The 21,704-nt window shown below is 42.2% G+C and overlaps 4 protein-coding genes across 5 annotated transcripts in view; all 4 read left to right on the top strand.

Annotated features, from left to right (window-relative positions):
- Nucleotides 1-21,704, top strand: part of LOC146634600 (protein NLRC3-like) — a 720,577-nt gene that overhangs the window by 178,608 nt on the left and 520,265 nt on the right. For both annotated transcript variants that reach the window (XM_085377952.1, XM_085377961.1), the window contains 3 exons: nucleotides 12,479-12,655; nucleotides 15,846-16,022; nucleotides 21,482-21,658. In XM_085377952.1, the coding sequence (XP_085234078.1) occupies nucleotides 12,479-12,655; nucleotides 15,846-16,022; nucleotides 21,482-21,658 (531 nt within the window). The remainder of the gene's footprint in view (nucleotides 1-12,478; nucleotides 12,656-15,845; nucleotides 16,023-21,481; nucleotides 21,659-21,704) is intronic.
- LOC146634610 (protein NLRC3-like) overlaps nucleotides 1-21,704 on the top strand; it is a 218,654-nt gene that overhangs the window by 7,762 nt on the left and 189,188 nt on the right. The window lies entirely within an intron of this gene.
- LOC146634613 (protein NLRC3-like) overlaps nucleotides 1-21,704 on the top strand; it is a 152,276-nt gene that overhangs the window by 7,761 nt on the left and 122,811 nt on the right. The window lies entirely within an intron of this gene.
- LOC146634620 (protein NLRC3-like) lies at nucleotides 1,823-4,792 on the top strand. The gene is made up of 3 exons (XM_085378143.1): nucleotides 1,823-2,250; nucleotides 2,648-2,876; nucleotides 3,018-4,792. The coding sequence occupies exons 1-3, from the start codon at nucleotides 2,248-2,250 to the stop codon at nucleotides 4,790-4,792; spliced, it is 2,007 nt and encodes a 668-aa protein (XP_085234269.1). The 5' UTR covers nucleotides 1,823-2,247.

The following is a 21,704-nucleotide window of genomic DNA, read 5'->3' as shown; positions in this document are numbered from 1 at the left end:
ACCTTGTATGTGAGGAGCAGGATTTTGAATTCTGGATTTAACAGGAAGCCAATGAAGGGAAGCCAAAACAGGAGAAATCTGCTCTCTCTTTCTAGTCCCTGTCAGCACTCTTGCTGTAGCATTTTGGATTAGCTGAAGGCTTTTCAGTGAGTTTTTTGGACATCCTGATAATAATGAATTACAGTCGTCCAGCCTGGAAGTAATAAATGCATGAACTAGTTTTTCAGCGTCACTCTGAGACAGGATATTTCTAATTTTAGAGATGTTGCACAAATGGAAGAACGCAGTCTTACATATTTGTTTAATATGTGCGTTGAAGGACATGTCCTGGTCAAAAATGACTCCAAGGTTCCTCACAGTGTTACTGGAGGCCAAGGTAATGCCATCCAGAGTAAGAATTTGGTTAGATACCATATTTCTAAGCTTTTCAGGGCCGAGTACAATAACCTCAGTTTGATCTGAATGAAGAAGCAGAAAGTTAGCGGCCATCCAGGTCTTTATGTCTTTAAGACATTCCTGCAGTTTAACTCATTGGTGTGTGTTATCTGGCTTCATGGACAGATAGAGCTGGGTGTGCTATGCCTTCTGATGATGCTGCCTTGGTGATTTTAACATCCATGTCTGCTGTGACTTTAAACTTCTGGTCAAGGACTTTTTAAATATTATTGACTCTTTTAACTTGACCCAGTGGGTTACTGGTCCCACACATGAAAAAGGTCACACACTAGACTTGGAGCTTTTCCACGGGCGGGATGTGTGCGTCACTGAAATATCTGAGTTGGGCATCTCTGATCATTTTCCTGTGTTGTTCACTCTGACACTGCGCTGCTCAGTAGATAAGCCGTACGGCTGGGTCTAGGGATGCTTTTTAAGTAAAGGTTTAACTACAGCCAGCTAGGGATGGGTACCGTTTAGATTTGAAAACCTGCTAAATCAGAATCAGTTGCTGATGACGGCTTTTTTCTTTTCCATCAATCACGTATAATCTTAACTCAAAGTGAACATAGACTTGATTGAAGTAACTCAGATCAGCCAATTCAAAATGCTAATTCAATCAACTCTGAGTTCATGGCTAGACTCAGTTTGTTGGCCCTGCACCTTAAAACTATTTCCTGTTTGTCTCTCGTGTTTTTTGGATATTGTTTTCACATCTTATGTCACGGCTAGCGGGGCGAGCCATGTTGAATTTAATAAAGGACCCAAGATGCCGACACTGCTGTGAAGTGAGTGAGCTTTATTGAAACGGTGAAGTGCAGTGGAGATGGCCTGTGCAGAAGCTAAGATAACCTCTACTGAAAAAACTACAAAACTAACCTGAAACCTTAAATGGAGGCACGGGGAGACAACACAGACGAACCAGCAACAAGCAGGAGAAAACAAAGAGCTCATATACACAAAAGAGCCATCAGGGAATGAGAAAAGGGAGACACAGCAGGATTCATTGGACATAACCAGACAAGGGGAAGCAAAAGTAGACACACTAACGTAGGACATGGCACTGTCAAAATAAAACAGGAAGTGAACACAGAGACACAATACTAACACAGTACAGAGGGAACACAGAAACCAAAACCTCAGAACTAGAAAATCTTAATCAGAATGAAATTGTAACAAAAGACAATAACAATCAAAACAAAACCACTGAGTCCACAGACTCGGGACATACATCGGCTCAAACTGTGGTCATAAATATTTTTTACTTGTAAATCTGACTGTGGAGTTTTGAACTGAGTTTTGTAACATTGTGAAACAAAATATCTGGAAAGTTCATGTTTTTGCGTTCATTGATTTGTGTGTGTAAAAATGTAATAAATGTAAGAAACATTAGAACTACTTTTGCTGACACAAAGTTTGGCGAGCACTGCAAGTTGTCCCTTTAAACCAGTCACTGATATAAAGAGAGCACCTTGTTCCAGGGCATCTGAGCATGGAGGGAAAGCTTTATGCAGGAGATGGTAAGAGCTGTTGGGACTAAAGAAACTGAGCAGAAAACTACAGACATCTGGAAACTGAGTTGTTAATTCTCAGTGGGATCACCAGGACTAGCAAAGCTCCACCATGACAGTCATCTGATTGACTGAACCCATCCAAACATCACTTCATGGACCTTTAGCTTGTGTCTGTGTGTGGACAGACATAACATGAGCTAATTATACATTACTCCTCCACAGAGTGGACCAGCAGAGAGCAGAGGTTTCCACTGGTCAGTCTGCACAGCAGCATCAAACACACCTGGACTCTGTGGTTATGGTTTGTAGTACTACGTTTACATTTGTTCTTTTCAGTCACCTCTATGCTGCACTTTGTGGACCAGAGGATTGTCAGTGTGTCCAACATAAGTCAGAGTTTGGGCTCCATGATTTCAGTCAGATTGGGGTGACTGTAGCTCAGGAGGGGAGCAGGTCAGCTACTAGTTAGGTTTGTGAATCAAACCCTGGCTGGCAAATGTACTGGGTAACGTACTAAACCCAAGCTGCCCTCTGATGCATCCATCAGAGTGTGAAAGAAAGTATTTAAGCATAGAACAATGTGCTTGGTTGAATGAGGCATGTTGTATAAAAAGCTTTGTGTGCACAGAGTATCAAAGAGAGCTATATAAGAACCAGTCCATTTACCACTGGGTAATTCATATAGTTTTCTTTTCCAGCGGCTGGAGGACAACATCACCATGTTTGTGAAGAACGAGCTGAAGAAGATCCAGAAGCTTCTGAGTCCAGATCACCCAGAAACTTTAAAGAGCCAGATGGAGGATGAGGAGATGTTTGAAGGAGAGGATGAAGATGAAAGAAAGAGCTGCAGAGAAGCATTTCTGAAGATCACACTCCACTTCTTGAGGAGACTTAAGCAGCATGAGATGGCTGACCATCTGCAGAGCAGTAAGAGAATTTCTCTAAAGACTGAATATTGATCTTTCCTAATAGCTCAAGAAATGGACCAATAGACATTCATCCTTTCAGGGTACTGAAAGGCTATGATATTTATTATATAATATTTGTTTCTGAATTTCTTACCTTCAGAAATATTTGCTCCACTCTGTAAACGAGAACTTAAAGCCCAACTGAAGAAGAAGTTCCAGTGTGTGTTTGAGGGCATCGCTAAAGCAGGAAGCCCAACCCTCCTGAATCAGATCTACACAGAGCTCTACATCACAGAGGGAGGGACTGCAGAGGTCAATGAGGAACATGAGGTCAGACAGATTGAAACAGCATCCAGGAAACCAGACAGACCAGAAACAACAATCAGACAAGAAGACATCTTTAAAGCCTCACCTGGAAGAGACGAACCAATCAGAACAGTGCTGACAAAGGGAGTGGCTGGCATTGGGAAAACAGTCTTAACACAGAAATACAGCCTGGACTGGGCTGAAGACAAAGCCAACCAGGACATCCAGTTCATATTTCCATTCACTTTCAGAGAGCTGAATGTGCTGAAAGAGGAAAAGTTCAGCTTGGTGGAACTTGTTCATCACTTCTTTAATCAAACTAACGAATCAGGAATCTGCAGGCTTGAAGACTTCCAGGTTGTGTTCATACTTGATGGTCTGGATGAGTGTCGACTTAATTTGGACTTCAAGAAAACTAAAATCCTGACTGAAACAAGAAAGTCCACCTCATTGGATGAGCTGCTGACAAACCTCATCAGAGGGAACCTGCTCCCTTCTGCTCGCCTTTGGATAACAACACGACCTGCAGCAGCCAATCAGATCCCTCCTCAGTGTGTCGACATGGTGACAGAGGTCAGAGGGTTCACTGACCCACAGAAGGAGGAGTACTTCAGGAAGAGATTCAGAGATGAGGAGCAGGCCAGCAGGATCATCTCCCACATCAAGAAAGCTCGAAGCCTCCACATCATGTGTCACATCCCAGTCTTCTGCTGGATCACTGCTACAGTTCTGGAGGATGTGCTGGAAACCAGAGAGGGAGGAGAGCTGCCCAACACCCTGACTGAGATGTACATCCACTTCCTGGTGGTTCAGGCCAAAGTGAAGAGGATCAAATATGATGGAGGAGCTGAGACAGATCCACACTGGAGTCCAGAGAGCAGGAAGATGATTGAGTCACTGGGAAAACTGGCTTTTGATCAGCTGCAGAAAGGAAACCTGATCTTCTATGAACCAGACCTGACAGAGTGTGGCATCGATATCAGAGCAGCCTCAGTGTACTCAGGAGTGTTCACACAGATCTTTAAAGAGGAGAAACAACTGTACCAGAACAAGGTGTTCTGCTTTGTTCATCTCAGTGTTCAGGAGTTTCTGGCTGCTCTTCATGTCCACCTGACCTTCATCAACTCTGGACTCAATCTGCTGGAAGAGCAACAAACAAGCTCTCAGACAGAGAAATACTTCTACCAGTGTGCTGTGGACAAGGCCTTACAGAGCCCCAATGGACACCTGGACTTGTTCCTTCGTTTTCTCTTGGGTCTGAAGACTAATCAAACTCGTTTGCAAGGCCTCATGACACAAACAGGAAGTAGCTCAAAGAGCAATCAAGAAGCAGTTCAGTACATCAAGAAGAAGCTCAGTGAGAATCTGTCTGCAGAGAAAAGCATCAATCTGTTTCACTGTCTGAATGAACTGAATGATCGTTCTCTACTGGAGGAGATCCAACAGTCCCTGAGTTCAGGACGTCTCTCCACAGATAAATTGTCTCCTGCTCAGTGGTCAGCTCTGGTCTTCATCTTACTGTCATCAGAAAAAGATCTGGATGTGTTTGACCTGAAGAAATACTTTGCTTCAGAGGAGGCTCTTCTGAGGCTGCTGCCAGTGGTCAAAGTCTCTAAAAAAGCTCTGTAAGTTATAAAGTTTTTATTATTTAATTTGGTTGGTATGTTATGAAAAACACACTGCCATGAACTTCTGTTTTGTTTTTTTCAAAATCACTGTAATATAATCACTGTACCTTTATATACACGTGACTTGTATTAATGCTGCTGCCCTCTTGTGGCTAAAGTGTAATTATGTTATTGTTATTAGGGAGGATTTGAGAGTAACATGCCAAGTGAGTCAGCACCTTCGCTTTAGCTTAAAAATCCAAATTCTTATGTCATCAGTTATAGTTGCATGTATTCATTATCATAACTTAACCTTTAATATTGATGTCTTAAAATTATTTTGAGTAAACTAATGTTAAGGTTCAAATATTGGGGAAGGAGAGTACAAACAACCATGGTCCAGAACTTGGTCAAACAATTGAGTTTAATGAAATACACGCGTGGGAAGACCAGCTCCGTTCGCAGACCGGGCTGATCTCCGACTTAATCAAAGCATAAACAGATATTTTATACCATCAGGGCTTGAATTTAATGACGCCCCCTCATACGTCACAAACAGAATATATGCATACGTCAAATCAAAACCACAATGACTTTTAACACAGTTTAAAAGAACATTATCTCCTATCTTCATGGCAGGTACTTCCTGTCACTGCCGGATGCTCGCTTATCATCTTGACACATCAGCAGCAGTTCTGCGACAAACTGCTCTTTTGCAACCCCGAGCAAAACATGATTAAACTTCCACCTATAAATGATTCTCTTTAACTAAGTGTGTGCCTCGTCCTTAAAGACTCCTCAAAATAACCTGCACTTAGACTCTGCTTTCGGTTTCAGTTCTGCAAAAGGCACACTCTTCAAACCTGCAACTTCCTGTCAGCCTGCAACTTAGTCTTTCTGAAAGACACACACTGTTTAAACATCTGAATGCAATATCAATTCTGTAGATTATATTATTAATGCAATGGTAATGATGATGATTATTAACAATAGCAGCAAAATATCTCTCCAATCTCAATACTCCCTCTCTCGACCTCTGGAACACCAGAGGTCACAATACATTGTGTTGGGTCACTCCTCGGCCCACTCAGCTGCTTCCATGTCCATCCATGGCATCATGGACATCGGGGTCACCACTCCCGCTCTGACCCTCTCTAGCCGTCCTCTGGCTCAGCAAATCAGACAACCTCATGTCATCTAAGTGGTCCAGTAATAAACACCAGCTCCCCCTCGAGAACACTCCATGCGTAAGATTAGGTTTTTTCTGCGTCCCTCTCTTGTGGTCCATCATGCCTCGGGCCTCCAGGATCCTCACCCCCCTGTGGTCGCCGAGATCTTCTGTAAAGCAAACCAAACACCTTTTCCTGCACCTCCCTAACTTATCATCTTTGGGACTCTTTAATCAAAAGCCTGATCCTAATTATCTTCTTGACTTATTGACTTGTATTTATATATATTCTTCAACATTACTCATCATTTTAAAATTCTTAAAACGCTGCTTTCACGTCCCTGCATGCGTTTCCTGTCGCTTGCCTTATCTAATCATCAACATCCTGTACACAGAAGTCTCGCTGCTGCAAGGCCTCCACTCTGACCTAGAATCTCCTTTCACAAGAAAATCATTATAAGCGCCTATTCTACTAAAAGATCCAAAAAAAAAAACAACCACTTTAATCAATTAAGTTTAAGCATATAAGCAATTACTCCTGCATACATTTTATCATAACTAAACACTGCCTTGAAACAACTCCTGTGTGTTAACACTAACTTCATTTTAAAACTCACATTTCCTATGTTATAACCTGTTTTTGGTACAGCCTTTTTATTTCATCTTGCTCCTTTGATGTAACAATACCTTCTCATTCTAGTTTATCAGACTTAACCAAAATATATGCTTTCCTTCCTTTGGTCCTTCTCTAAAGCAAGAAACTCCTATTCAGTTCCTCTTTTCTGTCACTTGTTACAGGGCCAGCTCAAGTTCAGTTAAACGCTAAATTAATTTGAGGCCTTTTGCCTGGAATCAATACTGTCATGTGTGTTTATGGACTCTATATGTCTGTAAGCGTGTGCAATCCTTCAATAACTCATATCATCCTCACAGTAGATTGGCTAATCATAGCGCTAGCCAAAGGCTCGTGACCCACAAGAGACGAATTGAGCCACAACTCCCTTAAAGGCACAAAATGCAATATGTATAAAAAGTCATTTCTACGTATAAGCTCTCCCCTTTATCCTAAAAATAAATCTATGTAATATCTGTATGTGTGTCTTCTATTCATTAATGTAATTGTCAGTTATTTTCTCTCTTTATTTTACCTTCTTTTTGTTTACCTCTTTGTTTGTGACGTGGACATCCCTAAACCATCCTGAGTTCCGGCTTCAATTTCAACCCAATTGTACCCTCTATTCTCGCAGTCGAACTCGTCTGGGCTTCACCTTCCCACTGGCCCCTGTGCCCTTCTCTTAGTGTCCTTTGTTGTCTTGTGATCCCCAGCAAACACAGTCTGTTTCTTCTCTGTTTCCGTTGCTCTTTTCAGTATTTTCCTTTTAGATTAAATCCCAGCCTGGCAAAATATCCCATTCAGTGTCTTTAAACAGTTATGTCACACTGTTCTTACCAGCCTGCAGTTCACCATGCATTTTCCATCACGTGCTTTTCTTCCATGCTGCTGCTGGTATCGTCAGTGTAGTTTCAGTTGCACTGTCTTTTGCCTGCTGTTAATTCTTGAAGTCCACGATGTTCTGTCGGTCTTCATCAGGAGATTAACTGTCCTATGAGCTTCTTCTCAGGATCGGGACAAGTGGGAGGTCAAGCTGTAAAATTTTAAGCCAAAATCTGGCCTGTTTTCCTCCCAATTCTGTTAATCAATGGTTTTGTACTCAAGATTCTAGGTTGAAAGAAGTCCACCTGTATTGACACACTAAAGCATACAATTAATATCCTTTTCATTTCTTTTCTTAAAACCTCCATTTGCTTCATCTGCCTGGAGTTTACCTCGTATGTTTCTCTCTCTGTGTGCTCACTTGTCACAGTCAGTTCCTTTTATGGGCATGCAAAGTTCCTGTCACACACACCATTTCCTGTCAACCTTGCAGCTGCTCAGAACCATATTTTCTGTTTCTATCTCTCCTGTTTTGTTTTTTTTACAGGCTAATAAAACTCTTGTTTTACTAAGTCTTGATCTAAAACAATTCACCCTTATTTCACGCACACACTTCTAAATATACTAAATTCTTTGCGTTTGTCAGATCGTCTCACACACACACCGCCTTTTCTCTCACACTTCCACTTCTGCACTCACTCTACTATCAACTTTCATAGTGTTATTATTATTTATTATTTTGTACAAATCACACCCAATCACTCAAAACCTGCTACTCACAGCATTCACACACTTAAACTGTGACAAGAGTTGAGGAATATACTCACAACACGCTTTCCTAAGAGTATTTCAGACATGCCTTTCATAATCAGAAAGAGCAAGTCAAAGAAAACAATTGAAACCTCTATTAATTCTCACAGCACACACATAGAATAGAAAAAATAAAACACACCAGCATTTATTGCTGATGAGAGGTTACTCCTAAAAGTAATATGTTAGTCTTAAATATATACAGTGCACTCACTATATTTATATATCAAAACTCAGTCAATTACTATACATCCACTACGGCAACTCAAAACTTTATTTATAGCCCTCTAATGAACATAAATGGCGTCTTAAACACACACTCAACAATGTTTGCAGCAGTATTTGTAAAACCATCTGTGGTTTAAACAGTTCACTGCTGACTAATTTGCATTTTCACACTCACACACACACAGTCTAAAAATAGCTCCAGCACTGCCTCAGACTCCTTTCACACAGAGATCTCTTATTTTATATTACAAAGACGTCTTATATTTACAACCACTGTCACATCTGTCAGCTTTAGCGCCTAAACAATTTCGACAAATTTAAGTTAACGGTCCAACCGATAAAGTCCAACTTTTTTGTGATCAATTAACCAGTATCTGTCCAACAGTTTCTGGCCTCATCTCTAAAATCCCTAACTCAATTTAAAAGCGTCAACCAACCCAAACTTTGCCTGAAGCTCTATTTTTGGCATTTCACAGCCAAGGCTTACCCCGAAGTTTTAAGTTAAAGTTACACGCCCGAAGTCCAACTTCTGCTGGCCAAAAAAGCGCAGACTACCGTTCCAAACGGTAAGGAGACTCTAACTCCTAGTTATTCTGGAGTGCCCCAAGCTCCACAGTGACCAACTGACTATCCCTCTTCGAGGACAATGCCTAAGCGTCCTTGGCATTGGCAAGCGTTACCTCTGAGCACTGTGCTTCCTATCAGTCCAACTGACGTTCTTGAATAATTTATAATACTTTGGAACAACAGTAAAACAGCCAAAAAAGTGTAAGACTGAAGCAGGTCCAACCTTATAACCAATACGGGCTCCACCCCAAACAATAACCAAATTCCCTAATATACTAAAATCACTCAGCAGTCCAACTGCTTTCCACGGTCCAACCGTATTAAATCCTTTAGCGGTCCAACCGCATTCAATCATTTTTAGCAGTCCAACTGCATTAAATCCTCAGTACTGTCATGAGATTGTCATCAAAATCAAAGCAGACATTCCCCAGTAATTTCAGTGAGTAGACTTTAATTTGTAATGTCCAATTTGGCACACTTTGGAAATAATTCAACAGGTAGTGCCTTACCTTTGGATAAGCGGCTTAGAACAACAATGAGAAAAAGAGAGCTGATTATTAGCTCATCAAAACACAAAACAAAATCACAATGAATTATCGGTTAATTTCATTTAAAATAATTCATTAAGTATTTATGTACAATTCAAATTAGTTAATTACATATTTTGTTGGTTTGTTTTCTATTTTAATTATTTTACTGACACATTTAATGAATTATTTAATGATGTATTTATTTAATTCACGTTGCTACTCCTGGCCCTGCATTGCTGTTCATAAATACATTTTATTTGTCAGCTTCACCCATCAAAGTCAGGGGGCGGGGTTAATGCTGATCAAGTCAACACCATTGCTTTGGTCTGGTGGGCGTTCTTTTAGTGGGCTTTTCTCAATACTAAGTAGGCCTACACACCAGGGTTTGGACATGTGTGGACCCAAACTATACTTTTACCCTTTTTTGTGTGTCACCAAATACACTTTAATATTTTCTAGACAAGAATGTAGTGGCGTAATCTTTAACCTCTTTTGGCTCCAAACAGAAGTGACAGACTTGAGCAGGGTTCATTTAAAGGCTGACAGAAGTGGAGTGGTGACGGGGAGATGTTTGACAGGACAGTGTTTCAGCCTCCACAGGTTCATGTTGTGCTCCATCAGTCAGTGAAGATGAAGTCAGTGCTGATGAGGCTGTAGAGTGTGTGAGGGATGTGAATGAGGATGATGAAGATCTGATGATAGCAGATAAAAACAGGCTGCAGAGACTTTGAGCCATACAGGGCACACAGTGTGTGTACAGAACAGCTGAAATCATTATGGAGGCCTCACTGGAATATGGAAGCATCACAGTACAGCTTCAGTGAAGCATTAAAGTCTCTGATATGAGATGAGAAATGAAGCAGCCAGAGCTTTTTCATGAGTGGAAACCCACTGTGACTGTGAGCTGCTGCTACAGCCTCCAGATTAGCCAGCAGCTCATCCTGCTCAACATTTTCTCACCAACTTTAATGGAAGTGTGATGTTTTCAGCTGGAGTGATGGTCAGGGTGGCCTCCCTATCCTCTTCTTCTCCTCTTCCTCTTTCATTTGTAAAGCCACTTCTGCTGCTTTCATTCATTTGGAAGTCCTGTAGCTGAGTTTGGGAGAGACTAACAGCCTCGGCAGCAGAGGGGAGAAAGGCTGTAACACCACCACTTTACTCTGTTCTACCTGTCACATCATTTTATCAGGAAACAAATATCATGTTTTTACTATGTTTGTCTTGAAGATGTAAGAAGATCACATGGTGCTTTTTATTATTGTGTTGGTTTGTTTGCTGTCTCTTGGATGGAGCCCAGCTGTGCGTGGCCCCTGGGCCTGTGGTCAGAGTGTGTGCTGGATAATCCGGCCCAGGATGAGGCCAAACTGACATGGGATGAAATGTCTGTCACATAATTGAGCTTAGTGTAGTTTCATTTCTGCACAATTTAAAAACAACCAAAACTTTGTTCTGTCTTTTCTATGTTATACTGTAGACTTTCTTTGATACTGTGTCCAAAAGGAGCAGCTTTTACTTTGAAGGGGAGGCGTCTCTGTTTCCTCTTCAGGTTGGATGATGGAAGCAAATTAGTAGCTGTGTCCCAAAACGTCGGCTGCATCCTCCAGAGGCTGCATTTGAAGGCCGATTACGTCACAGCCAGGCGATGAAGGCTGTCCGTATTTGTCGACTCCTTCAAATGTGCCCGACAAATGCGTCCTTCATTTCCCCGAATTTGAAGGATTCGTCGGGTGTGTCCTTCGTGGCCCACCATATCCCAGAATTCATAGCGCGGCCCAGCCAAATTTCAGCTGCCAACAATGGCGGCAGCTACTAAGTTTTCAAATTACTCTTATTAATCTTTCTGGGTCACAAAATAAACTTTTAACATATTTTCAGGCGAGAAAGTAGCTGTGTAAACTTCAAATATCTGCTTGGTTTATCAAGACATCGCATATTTGCAAAAGTGTGCCGACGTTTTCGGAGACGTCTGTTCCCCACCCGCTCGCTAGCAAGCCGGGGGGTTCAATGGTCACTCCAGCCGGCGAGAGCAGCGGACGCCCGGCTTCATCGTTTTCAGACCCCGCTCTTTCACTACTCAGGTTAAACATGATATATAAGTCACCCGGATAACTTAAAAATGTAATTGTTTGCCTTTTTTCTGTGTTTTATTTGTTCCGGAGTAAATCGGTTTGGCTGAGATCAAAGTTCCTCCGGGATTTTCACACAGCTGAATAAACGTTAAACAGGAAACTGATTAAACAGAAGTGTGAGACGGTCGAGAATTTACGCCAGTGTCCTGTTATATTTTAGATAGCAAGGAGCAGACGGCCGAGTTTATTAAACTCCACAAAGACAGCGGTGACGCAAATCTGAAGGCTAGACCGTCCCATTTCACAGCCTCGCACTTCCAGCCTTTTCGATCTTTGAAGGACCCGGCCCACGTAGACCGCGAATACCGGGTCCTCCGAAGGATGCAGCCGACGTTTTGGGACAAAGCTAGTGTGTGATGTTCTTTCAGTGTTGCACTTTGTAGACGCTCCCTGAGCACTGGTCTCACAGCCAGCTGCACATAGAGACCAGTGTTGTTAGTCCAGGTCAGAAGATGACTTGTTGGAATGAAAATGAGCTTGTAGTTTGTCTGCTTTAATAATGTGACTGGAAAAAGGTGTTGGACTTCAAATATGTCCATTTCTTTCACACTTCACCTTTAAAAGTGAAGCCTTGTGGTTCCTGGAACGGAAAAACACGACTTTTTCAAGTCTTTGTCCTGTTTTTATGATAAATGTACGACTTTAATGTGAAACATTCAGAGTTTTTTCTCTTGTTGTGTTTGTTTGAAGCTGCTTCCTGTTGGCTTCAGCTGTTTGGAGTTTCCATTTTCTAAACTTCTACATTCTGAACCTTCTTCAGCTCTGAACAGATGATGAAACACTGAATGATTTCAAGCTCACACTTTGTCTAATAAACTTACATCTTTCATTCTTCATACAGATTGAGGGGCTGTGGTTTGTCAGAGATCAGCTGTGATTATCTGGCAGCAGCACTGAAGTCCAACCCCTCCCATCTGAGAGAGCTGGACCTCAGCTCCAACAACAAGCTGCAGGATTCAGGAGTGAAGCATCTGTGTGGTTTCCTGGAGAGTCCAGGATGTGGACTTGAAACTCTGAGGTCAGTCAGCATGTTTTAGTTGTGCTGAGATGAATATGATGTGAAAGTTGTGCTGACACTAAACTGCAGACATCAGGCTGATATTATACTGATCCACACTGAGGATCTTCATGGTAAAGTCTGTTTTCTTCTTCTCTGGTTTAGTCCATTGACTGCAGCAGAACAATGTTCACATTTCAAACAGTGAGACTCAACGTATGGCCCGCGGCCCACACGCGGCCTGCCCACCTTTCCTGATTCAGAGAGAGGGGACCCTGATTAACTGTGTAGTGTTCTTCCTCACAGTTCTAAGTATCAGACACAACAATGAATAATCCACAGCTGACTGTCTTTAGCAGGTCAAAGGTCACGGCACACAGCAGACAGTGGGAAATATTATAACTCTGATCATTTATCAGCACATATCCATATGTATAAAAACAAAGCTGACACTGTGAGACTTGATCAGAGGTGTGATCATCACAGCAGAGGCCTTTGTGTCAAAGTCACTGAGGATCAAACAGAAACACATGAAGCAGATTTTCCTGTTCTGGCTTTTTATAGCAGATAACCTTCAAAATATTCTGCAGTCCATCAAAAACTGAAGCAAACCATGAATCAACATGTGAACATGAGCTGATGCTGCTGAAGTGAAGCAAAGTTACAGAGGTTTGATTACAGACACAGCTGAGAGTTTGTAATCTGTCATCATTTTAAAAGGTTTACATTTCTTCAGTATATCCACATTTGCAGCTGCTACCTCAACCTCCACTTGTCCAACACAACTGCTGTCCACTGCCTCCATGACATTGTGATTTTGCTGTTGGTCTTCTGTCAGATCTTCATCAATCACTTCTGCACGGGGCACACCTTCAGACTCTGCAGCTGCATAACGAAAGCCTGTAAGATAAAATTAGACATAAGGTAAATGTACACCAATATTCCAATGACAGGTGTGTGATTCATCTGGAAGTTATGTGCGGATTAGTGTACAGTGATAGCAATTTAGTATGTTTTTAGAGGGGGGGGTTGTTTACCTCCGATGGGTGCTCTTTTTCGCTTCCGTTGCGTACACCTTGAGTGCCGGTCCGAGTCTGATACAGGTATGTCGTCATGCCCCATGTGCAGTGTTGGTGCCCAGTCTGGATTTGTTACATCCATTTCATATGCTGGTTTGCCTGCAATAATGCCAAATCATAAGCTACTCAGTCGACATGATGTGGTTCTGCAGCATCACACATTAGCATGTTTTATCTCATTATCTATGACCTCAGCACGTTGAAAATAACACTAAAAGCCTTTCAAGAGTGATATGAATTAATTTAGAACTCACCGGAAAGAAAATGCTGTGAGCAAACCAACAAAAAGCTGGGGATTGCAGAGAACTCGATATCCGCTCGTCTCACCGCTGCAATCCAAGCCTGACGTCTTTGTTTAGTAATATCGGATACATGGGATCCCTCACGTTGCCTCCAGGACGGAAAACGATGAAAAGAGAGCCCGTTATCCAGCTTCTTGCCTTCACGATCGTGTGATCTAACGTTGCAACCGACAACACAACACGTACGATCCATAGCTGAAATGGTATCCTTTGGCTGGCCTACTGTCATGGCGGAAGGGGGCATGGCCCATCTCCCGTGACATCACGCTCCAAAGCCCTATAGGTGGGAAAATGTACCATGTCGACCAATCAAAAATGATATGGAAACATGACATTTGGTTGTTTAGCAAAAGGGGGAAGTTTTAGGAGTGACCGGCAAGAGAGAGCGAGTGAGCGAAAGAGAGAGAGAGTTTTGATACGTGAGAGATTTGTGACGTTTACCGTGTTTGGTCTCAAGTTAGTTTGTTGTCTTGTGTATTTAGTGTGTAGCTGTTGTTTTGTTTTGTGTGTCAGTTCTACTAGTGATCGTCACAGTTGCTGCCTTAAAGCCAACAAAGGCAGATTGCAGTGTAAATGCTGAGTGACACACCTGCTGTCAGACCTGCAGGTTTATCCCTGTGCTGTTCTCATATGTGTTAGAGTGACACAAACTATTGTTTGACACCTGATTGTTCTGTAAATAGTTTGAAATGATTATATGAAAAACGTCTGAGCCTTGGCTGCATTTTTTGGTAAATAGTACCATATAACTTTGTTGTTTGCAAAACGTGTGCGTATTTTTAAAAGTGTACAATCTCTATTTGCATTTCAAGTTATGAAGATGATTCGTTAAACATGTGTGTGGTTTTTACAGTCAAAATATCACTTTCTACGTGTATTTTAAATTTTGTCTTAATTTAGATAAATTGTGCTGATACAGTTGGTCAAAATGAGAAAATAACAGATTGGCAAGATAAACTGTTTTTAAAGGTAAAATATAGAGGCCACATCAAAAGTAGTCAAGAAGGGTTAAAGGCTAAAAGCAAAGTTGTCACCAAGTACTGTTTATATTTGTGTGTATTGCTGCAGCTTTTTTGAGTATTAATTTGGTGCCTTTGTGTGAAATAATGGTATTGTGAGTGATCCATATAGTCACAAAGAATAGCCACTTGTTTCTGTGCTACCAAAGTTCCCCGGCTTTCATTCAAAATGTGTTTATCGTCAGCACCTGCACATTAAACTACTTAAACATTATAAATGTCTTCAAGCTCACACTGAGGCCTGTGGGGTACTATCAGCCACTGAGACAGTACACACATTTATATGTGTTTGTATATGAATATTTCATACTTTAAGACTGCCTGTTTATTTAAGGGAGATGAACAAAATACATTGGAATTGTACAAAATAATATCATGGATGATAAATTAAATAGATTTTAAGTAGATGCTTGTGCATTCTTAAAGTCTTATATGTTGAACTGAACTATGTGATCTGTTCAAAGCCTTAATCTTAATTTGAAGTGAAATGTGCATTTTGAGTTTATACACTATGTATATAAGGCGACCGTTTCCTTTTGCAGTATTTTTGTGTGGTGTACTTTTCTATGTCTTAACAAAAGGGGAACAAAGGTGTTTAAGTTCACCTAGGATGATGTGTTTTAATTTTCACATGGTCTTGCTTGAATTTGACCCTGACAAAGGCGTATGAACTCTGTCAGCTGTTTGGAGTTTCCATTTTCTAAACTTCTACATTCTGAACCTTCTTCAGCTCTGAACAGATGATGAAACACTGAATGATTTCAAGCTCACACTTTGTCTAATAAACTTACATCTTTCATTCTTTATACAGATTGATGGACTGTGGTTTGTCAGAGATCAGCTGTGATTATCTGGCAGCAGCACTGAAGTCCAACCCCTCCCATCTGAGACAGCTGGACCTGAGCTCCAACAACAAGCTGCAGGATTCAGGAGTGAAGCATCTGTGTGGTTTCCTGGAGAGTCCAGGATGTGGACTTGAAACTCTGGGGTCAGTCAGCATGTTTTAGTTGTGCTGAGATGAATATGATGTGAAAGTTGTGCTGACACTAAACTGCAGACATCAGGCTGATATTATACTGATCCACACTGAGGATCTTCATGGTAAAGTCTGTTTTCTTCTTCTCTGGTTTAGTCCATTGACTGCAGCAGAACAATGTTCACATTTCAAACAGTGAGACTCAACGTATGGCCCGTGGCCCACACGCGGCCTGCCCACCTTCCCTGATTCAGAGAGAGGGGACCCTGATGAACTGTGTAGTGTTCTTCCTCACAGTTCTAAGTATCAGACACAACAATGAATAATCCACAGCTGACTGTCTTTAGCAGGTCAAAGGTCACGGCACACAGCAGACAGTGGGAAATATTATAACTCTGATCATTTCTCAGCACATATCCATATGTATAAAAACAAAGCTGACACTGTGAGACTTGATCAGAGGTGTGATCATCACAGCAGAGGCCTTTGTGTCAAAGTCACTGAGGATCAAACAGAAACACATGAAGCAGATTTTCCTGTTCTGGCTTTTTATAGCAGATAACCTTCAAAATATTCTGCAGTCCATCAAAAACTGAAGCAAACCATGAATCAACATGTGAACATGAGCTGATGCTGCTGAAGTGAAGCAAAGTTACAGAGGTTTGATTACAGACACAGCTGAGAGTTTGTAATCTGTCATCATTTTAAAAGGTTTACATTTCTTCAGTATATCCACATTTGCAGCTGCTACCTCAACCTCCACTTGTCCAACACAACTGCTGTCCACTGCCTCCATGACATTGTGATTTTGCTGTTGGTCTTCTGTCAGATCTTCATCAATCACTTCTGCACGGGGCACACCTTCAGACTCTGCAGCTGCATAACGAAAGCCTGTAAGATAAAATTAGACATAAGGTAAATGTACACCAATATTCCAATGACAGGTGTGTGATTCATCTGGAAGTTATGTGCGGATTAGTGTACAGTGATAGCAATTTAGTATGTTTTTAGAGGGGGGGGGGTTGTTTACCTCCGATGGGTGCTCTTTTTCGCTTCCGTTGCGTACGCCTTGAGTGCCGGTCCGAGTCTGATACAGGTATGTCGTCATGCCCCATGTGCAGTGTTGGTGCCCAGTCTGGATTTGTTACATCCATTTCATATGCTGGTTTGCCTGCAATAATGCCAAATCATAAGCTACTCAGTCGACATGATGTGGTTCTGCAGCATCACACATTAGCATGTTTTATCTCATTATCTATGACCGCAGCACGTTGAAAATCACACTAAAAGCCTAAAAGAGTGATATGAATTAATTTAGAACTCACCGGAAAGAAAATGCCGTGAGCAAACCAACAAAAAGCTGGGGATTGCAGAGAACTCGATATCCGCTCGTCTCACCGCTGCAATCCAAGCCTGACGTCTTTGTTTAGTAATATCGGATACATGGGATCCCTCACGTTGCCTCCAGGATGGAAAACGATGAAAAGAGAGCCCGTTATCCAGCTTCTTGCCTTCACGATCGTGTGATCTAACGTTGCAACCGACAACACAACACGTACGATCCATAGCTGAAATGGTATCCTTTGGCTGGCCTACTGTCATGGCGGAAGGGGGCATGGCCCATCTCCCGTGACATCACGCTCCAAAGCCCTATAGGTGGGAAAATGTACCATGTCGACCAATCAAAAATGATATGGAAACATGACATTTGGTTGTTTAGCAAAAGGGGGAAGTTTTAGGAGTGACCCGCAAGAGAGAGCGAGTGAGCGAAAGAGAGAGAGAGTTTTGATACGTGAGAGATTTGTGACGTTTACCGTGTTTGGTCTCAAGTTAGTTTGTTGTCTTGTGTATTTAGTGTGTAGCTGTTGTTTTGTTTTGTGTGTCAGTTCTACTAGTGATCGTCACAGTTGCTGCCTTAAAGCCAACAAAGGCAGATTGCAGTGTAAACGCTGAGTGACACACCTGCTGTCAGACCTGCAGGTTTATCCCTGTGCTGTTCTCATATGTGTTAGAGTGACACAAACTATTGTTTGACACCTGATTGTTCTGTAAATAGTTTGAAATGATTATATGAAAAACATCTGAGCCTTGGCTGCATTTTTTGGTAAATAGTACCATATAACTTTGTTGTTTGCAAAACGTGTGCGTATTTTTAAAAGTGTACAATCTCTATTTGCATTTCAAGTTATGAAGATGATTCGTTAAACATGTGTGTGGTTTTTACAGTCAAAATATCACTTTCTACGTGTATTTTAAATTTTGTCTGAATTTAGATAAATTGTGCTGATACAGTTGGTCAAAATGAGAAAATAACAGATTGGCAAGATAAACTGTTTTTAAAGGTAAAATATAGAGGCCACATCAAAAGTAGTCAAGAAGGGTTAAAGGCTAAAAGCAAAGTTGTCACCAAGTACTGTTTATATTTGTGTGTATTGCTGCAGCTTTTTTGAGTATTAATTTGGTGCCTTTGTGTGAAATAATGGTATTGTGAGTGATCCATATAGTCACAAAGAATAGCCACTTGTTTCTGTGCTACCAAAGTTCCCCGGCTTTCATTCAAAATGTGTTTATCGTCAGCACCTGCACATTAAACTACTTAAACATTATAAATGTCTTCAAGCTCACACTGAGGCCTGTGGGGTACTATCAGCCACTGAGACAGTACACACATTTATATGTGTTTGTATATGAATATTTCATACTTTAAGACTGCCTGTTTATTTAAGGGAGATGAACAAAATACATTGGAATTGTACAAAATAATATCATGGATGATAAATTAAATAGATTTTAAGTAGATGCTTGTGCATTCTTAAAGTCTTATATGTTGAACTGAACTATCAGAATCAGAAACTTTATTGTCATTGTCATGAGAACAACGAAATTAAGAATGGTCCCCGATCATTGCATCATCCCTAGCAATATCAAAATATAAATAAAACAATAAAATTCAATAAATAAAATAGATAGAATACTTAAAATACTAATAAGATATAACAGTAAAACATTCACATACATTCCCACACACATGCTTCAGACCGTGCATAGATTAACACAAGAGTGGCGTGATGGACATTTTTTTGTAGTATTCAGATGTGTTATTGCAGTTGGATAACAGCTGTGTTTGAGTCTATTAGTCCTTGCTCTGATTGCCCTGTATCGTCTGCCTGAGGGCAACAGTTCGAACAGGGAGTGGCCAGGATGTGAGGTGTCTTTTATGATGTTTTGGGCCTTTTTAAAACAGTGGGCGTTGTGTAGAACTTCCAGTGTGGGGAGAGGGCAGCCAGTGATCTTTTGGGCGGTGTTAATGATCCCTTGGAGTGCTTTCCTCTGAGCCCCTGTGCAGCTAGTGTACCAGATGCATATGCAGTAAGTTAGAACACTCTCAATGGTGGCTCTGTAGAAGGACACCAGCAGTCTCTGTGTGATGTTATTCCTCCTGAGAATTCTCAGGAAGTACAGTCTCTGTTGGGCCTTTTTCAGCAGCTCGGAGGTGTTCACACTCCAGGAAAGGTTCTCCTCTATATTGACTCCCAGGAAGCGGAAGCTTGCCACCCTTTCTACACAGTCCCCATTTATGAATAGTGGTTGGATCTCTGCCTTTTTCCTTCTGAAGTCTATTATGAGTTCTTTGGTTTTTGAAGTGTTGAGGAGGAGGTTATTGGCCTTACACCATGACGTCAGCTGCTCCACCTCGTCTCTGTACGTAGACTCGTCTCCCTTGGAAATGAGCCCCACCACTGTGGTGTCATCTGCAAATTTCACAAAGATGTTGCTGTGGTGGCGAGGAGTGCAGTCGTGTGTGTAGAGAGAGTAGAGCAGTGGACTGAGCACACAGCTCTGGGGTGAGCCAGTGCTGAGACTCAGGGCTGAGGATGTGTGATGGCCAACTCTGACTCTCTGTCTACGGCCCGAGAGGAAGCTATTGATCCACATGCAGGTGCTGTATGGAAGCCCCAGGTCTTGTAGCTTGGCCACCAGTTTGTGTGGAAGGATGGTGTTAAAAGCTGAGCAGTAATCCACGAAGAGCATCCGCACATAGCTACCATGCTCTTCCAGGTGAGTTAATGCAGCATGGAGTGCTGTGGCTACAGCGTCTTCCGTGGATCGGTTTGCTCTGTAGGCAAACTGGTGTGGATCCAGGCTGCGGGGCAGGGCTGCTGTGATGTGTCTGCGGACCAGCTTCTCAAAGCATTTCATTACCACTGGGGTGAGTGCCACCGGTCTGTAGTCATTCAGGCCGGTGATGTGGGGCTTCTTAGGCAAGGGGACTATGGTGGAGGACTTCAGGCAGAGTGGGACAGTCGCCTGTGCGAGGGATTTGTTGAAGATCCTGGTGAAGATCCCAGCCAGCTGTCCTGCACAATCCCTCAATATTCGACCTGGCACACCATCAGGACCCGCCGCCTTCCTCGGGTTAACAGCCTGCAGCATGCGCCTCACCTCGTGCTCTTCCAGGGTGAGGGTGGTGCTGCTATGGGTGGCGTGTTGCTGCTGTGGCTCCAATACCTCCGGTACCCTGGTCTCAAAGCGGGAAAAGAAGATATTCAGCTCCTCTGCCAGCTCCAGGTCACCGTCCGCAGCTCCGAGATTGATCTTATAGTTGGTTAGGTGCTGGATGCCTTGCCACACCTGCCGGCTGGTATTACTCTTCAAATGGTCCTCGATCCTCCTCCTATAGTCCCCCTTTGCCTCTCTGATGCCTCTCTTCAGGTTGGATCGGGCTGTGGTGTAGTAATCCCTGTTGCCAGACCTGAACGCAATGTTCCTCTCCTTCAGCAGCTGCCTGACCTCCCGGGTCATCCAGGGCTTTTGGTTGGGATAAGCCCGGATCCGTTTGACTGCTGTAACAGTGTCTATGCAGTGTTTTATATAGCAGAGGACAACGTCTGTGAACATTTCCAAGTCCTGATGTTCAAAGATATCCCAGTTAGTCCTGTCAAAACAGTCCTGCAGCTGCTAAGAGGCACCCTCTGGCCATATGGTAATATTCTTTGTGATGGTAAGAGCAGTTTTCTTGAGGGGGGCATATGCAGGGATTAAAAACAGTGACAAGTGGTCAGACTGACCCAGATGTGGCAAAGGTCTGGCCCTGTAGCCCATTTTGATGTGATCTGTTCAAAGCCTTAATCTTAATTTGAAGTGAAATGTGCATTTTGAGTTTATACACTATGTATATAAGGCGACCGTTTCCTTTTGCAGTATTTTTGTGTGGTGTACTTTTCTATGTCTTAACAAAAGGGGAACAAAGGTGTTTAAGTTCACCTAGGATGATGTGTTTTAATTTTCACATGGTCTTGCTTGAATTTGACCCTGACAAAGGCGTATGAACTCTGTCAGCTGTTTGGAGTTTCCATTTTCTAAACTTCTACATTCTGAACCTTCTTCAGCTCTGAACAGATGATGAAACACTGAATGATTTCAAGCTCACACTTTGTCTAATAAACTTACATCTTTCATTCTTTATACAGATTGTGGGGCTGTGGTTTGTCAGAGATCAGCTGTGATTATCTGGCAGCAGCACTGAAGTCCAACCCCTCCCATCTGAGACAGCTGGACCTGAGCTGCAACAACAAGCTGCAGGATTCAGGAGTGAAGCATCTGTGTGGTTTCCTGGAGAGTCCAGGATGTGGACTTGAAACTCTGAGGTCAGTCAGCATGTTTTAGTTGTGCTGAGATGAATATGATGTGAAA

This window comes from Diplotaxodon limnothrissa, linkage group LG3 (genome assembly GCF_057381915.1).
Source record: "Diplotaxodon limnothrissa isolate DT_005_m linkage group LG3, D_limnothrissa_male_GT1.1, whole genome shotgun sequence".
Classification (NCBI taxonomy): Eukaryota; Metazoa; Chordata; class Actinopteri; order Cichliformes; family Cichlidae; genus Diplotaxodon; species Diplotaxodon limnothrissa.
The sequence above is the reverse complement of the archived record's forward strand: the minus strand, read 5'-3'. Positions and strand labels throughout refer to the sequence as shown.